At 44.8% G+C, this 3,146-nt stretch overlaps 1 protein-coding gene across 1 annotated transcript in view; it reads left to right on the forward strand.

The window, feature by feature from the left end:
• Nucleotides 1-3,146, forward strand: part of FLI1 (Fli-1 proto-oncogene, ETS transcription factor) — a 115,697-nt gene that overhangs the window by 109,793 nt on the left and 2,758 nt on the right. Inside the window, exons 7-8 of the mRNA XM_007463631.1 lie at nt 907-966; nt 2,821-2,868. Coding sequence (XP_007463693.1) covers nt 907-966; nt 2,821-2,868 — 108 coding nt within the window. The remainder of the gene's footprint in view (nt 1-906; nt 967-2,820; nt 2,869-3,146) is intronic.

Consider the following 3,146-nt stretch of genomic DNA (forward strand, 5'->3'; position numbering starts at 1 on the left):
CATGCACACATATAACTCTTGCCCTCTGGGCGGTATCAGGAAGGCCAAGTGGACCTGGGGCCATATGATTTGGCTCTGCAAGGAGAGGCAGGATTTGGACCCGCAGCGGTGGGGCGGACTGGGCCTCCCAGGAGAGGTGCGGCCAGGGAAAGACATCAGGGCTGACATGTCTGACAGTCAGGAGGACTTGTGTTCCTGGGGTTTAGGATGCACGAAGGGAAATAAGTCTGGAAAGGTAAGGAAGGAAGGGCAAAGGTGCCAGGAAGATAGACCTCAATGCTTCAGTCAACAGTGAGCCACTAAGGTTTTTGGATGGTGGGATGTGGTGTTTTAGGGAGATGAAACTGGCTAAATAGCATTTGATGGGTCGGTGGGAAGAGAGAGAAGTGGTGAGCACGCCAGTCAGATGCGTCCACAGACGGTGCAAGAAGCAACGCAGCTCTAACACGGAGACATGATGACAGAGGTGGAAAGGGTGTACCTAAGAGGTGCCGTGGAGGGGAGCTCACAAACATGGAAACGCAGGAGCAGGCGACCTGTGCTCAAATGTCACCTCCTCCTTCAGGACCTTTCTAATTTTCATTAAAAATGAAATCCACAGCCCCAATACCGTTAGACATGCTCTCCTACATACTTACTGCTGTTTATCATTGTCTCCCCACTAAAACGTAAGTTCTAGCAGGAACCACTGGTTCAGTGCTGGGTTCTCTAGTATCGAGAGCAGTGCTGGCACAGAGTAAATTCTGGATAAATATTTATAAAATAGAATGAATAAATGAGTAGCGTGAGCGAATGAATGAATGAGAAAGCACATTTGTCCTCCTTCCAGGGGGGGGCGTTGGACGAGGTGTTCCCCTCCCCTCGTGGAGAATGGCCCCACTTACCATATTTCTCTTCTTGCTGCAGGTCCCCCCCTTGCAGGAGCACAAACAATGAGTAAGAATACTGAACAGCGGCCCCAACCAGGTACCTGTCCATGATGTGCGAACCCTCCTTTGCTTCCTATGTGGCCCTTGGTCCCACATGGTCAGCGGAGGAGGATTTAGACAATATACGGCATTTGTGTCTTTCATAGAATCCTATATTTGACACTATAATAGATCTGTGAATTGGGTACCTGACACTGGAATCACATAGAGACTTGTGGAATATCAGAGGTGAAAGGAGCCTAAAGATTAAAATGCCTCATGTTGTGAAATAAAGAAACTGAGGCCCAAAGAGGTGAACTGATTTGCGAAAAGCCACACGGCTGGTTTATGGGAGAACTAGAGCTACCATCCCAGACTCTCAAGTTGCTCGACCAAATGTTCCTTGTGGTGGATCTACTTAATTAAGGCAGAGGAACTGTTAAAACCATGGAATTGGAGACTCTTAGTATGGAAATGGAACCTAGAGACATCTAGGTCTACAACATCCTCCTGTAACATCTCAGTCTTATGATTACCTCACCTCCACTTGAATACCTACAGCAACGGGGAGTTCACTACCTGGCTAGGCTCAATTCCACCATGTGAGCCAAAGTCCCCCTCCCTGTATCTTCCATTCAAGCTTTCCAGTTTGCCCTCAGGAGAGGTCTTCCTCCCATTCTCTGTGAAGGTCCTTCATGTATCTAAAGACAGCTGTTGTGCCCCTTCCAAGCCCAGCTTGGTCTTCTCTGGGGGACACAGCTAAGAGTGAGCTCCAAACAAGCCACTGCTTTGGGATGGACAGACATTGTTTTCCATCTCCACTGAAGATAAGCGAGAGAAAGTTGACCTACATTTCCTCAGGAAGGCTGAGAATTTCCTGACTCTGAAACACAGGTCAGACAAAGAGGACTTGACATAGGGGATTTAAGGAATCCCCAACAACAACGAAATTAGACATGACCTGCCCAAAATATTTTAGTTGTCATACCGTGTGGATAAAAAGGGGTAGACTAAGAGGGCTTAAGGGCTCTTCAAGTTAATTTGTGGTTGTAAGCAAAACCCCCAAAATCATGTCGATTTTTAAAATTCTAATTATGAAAATTGTAAAGTATCAAACATACGATAGCATGGCCAAGTTGCGATCCAGGTCTCCACCGTGATTCCCTCGCCTGAAAAAAAGAAGATAAACCTCACATGAGTCAATATTGCAAAGATTTCTTTTATGGCTAAACAATCACATAAGTTTTAAGTAAACTGAGATGTTGAGAATAATCATTCTTTAGCTAAAATCCAAATTCTGGTTGGTGGTGACATTTCCAAGCTTAAAATCAGAAAAGGTTATACTAGAAGGGAACTGGGGAATCCAGGAACCCAACCCATCATTTTGCAGATGAGAAAACCGATACCCAGAGATTGTCCAATGAGTTATTTAGTTTATAACTTTGCTGGGCTAGAACCCAGGCTGCTTGATTTCTGGGCCTGTGTTTCTGCTACATCAGAAAAAGAGAGACGTGTAAAGTTGTCAGTAATAGTTAGAGCTATTAAAGTCCAGTCATCATTAGACTTCTTTAAGCCCACTTACCTTATTCATGACTATTGAATATTAGCTAGCTCCCTTCCAAGTGGTTTTACTATTCTGTTTTAGGTAATGACAGCATTACCTACAAATTTTAGACACCAAGTATGAAAAAATGATACTATTTCACGTTGTTTCTGTGATTACGGGGATAAAGACTGTAACTGGTCAAGACCTCTGAGGTCTGCAAAACAAGGCAGAGTGCAATTTTCTGAAATCAGGCTTTCCTGTGATATTGAAATAAAAGTGTAAACCCTTGGGGTATTGTCACTGTTAATGCTGTTGATTCTATATTTTTAATTACAGTGAAGCAAATCTCCTTTCTTGCTTCCTTAGATCCATATCAGATCCTGGGCCCGACCAGCAGTCGCCTAGCCAATCCCGGTGAGTTTCCTTTGACCTGAGAGGTCGTCTTCCAGAATGTTCCATAGCTTTGTGAGGTCACAGGGACCTCTTAGGTGTCCTCAGTTCAGACAACTGACCTGGGAGTAGCATGTATTTCTTTCCTTGAAATGTTCGACCCCTGTTTCTCTGGTGCACACAGGAGAGGACAGGACTTGTCATGGTGGTGATAATGTCCGTTAGCTGAAGATGCTTCTGGACAACAAACATTTTAGCCCTGTGTATCTGCACTGAGGTTGAGATAAGTTTCAGTAGGGAAA

This window comes from Lipotes vexillifer, unplaced genomic scaffold (assembly GCF_000442215.2).
Source record: "Lipotes vexillifer unplaced genomic scaffold, Lipotes_vexillifer_v1.1 scaffold442, whole genome shotgun sequence".
Classification (NCBI taxonomy): Eukaryota; Metazoa; Chordata; class Mammalia; order Artiodactyla; family Lipotidae; genus Lipotes; species Lipotes vexillifer.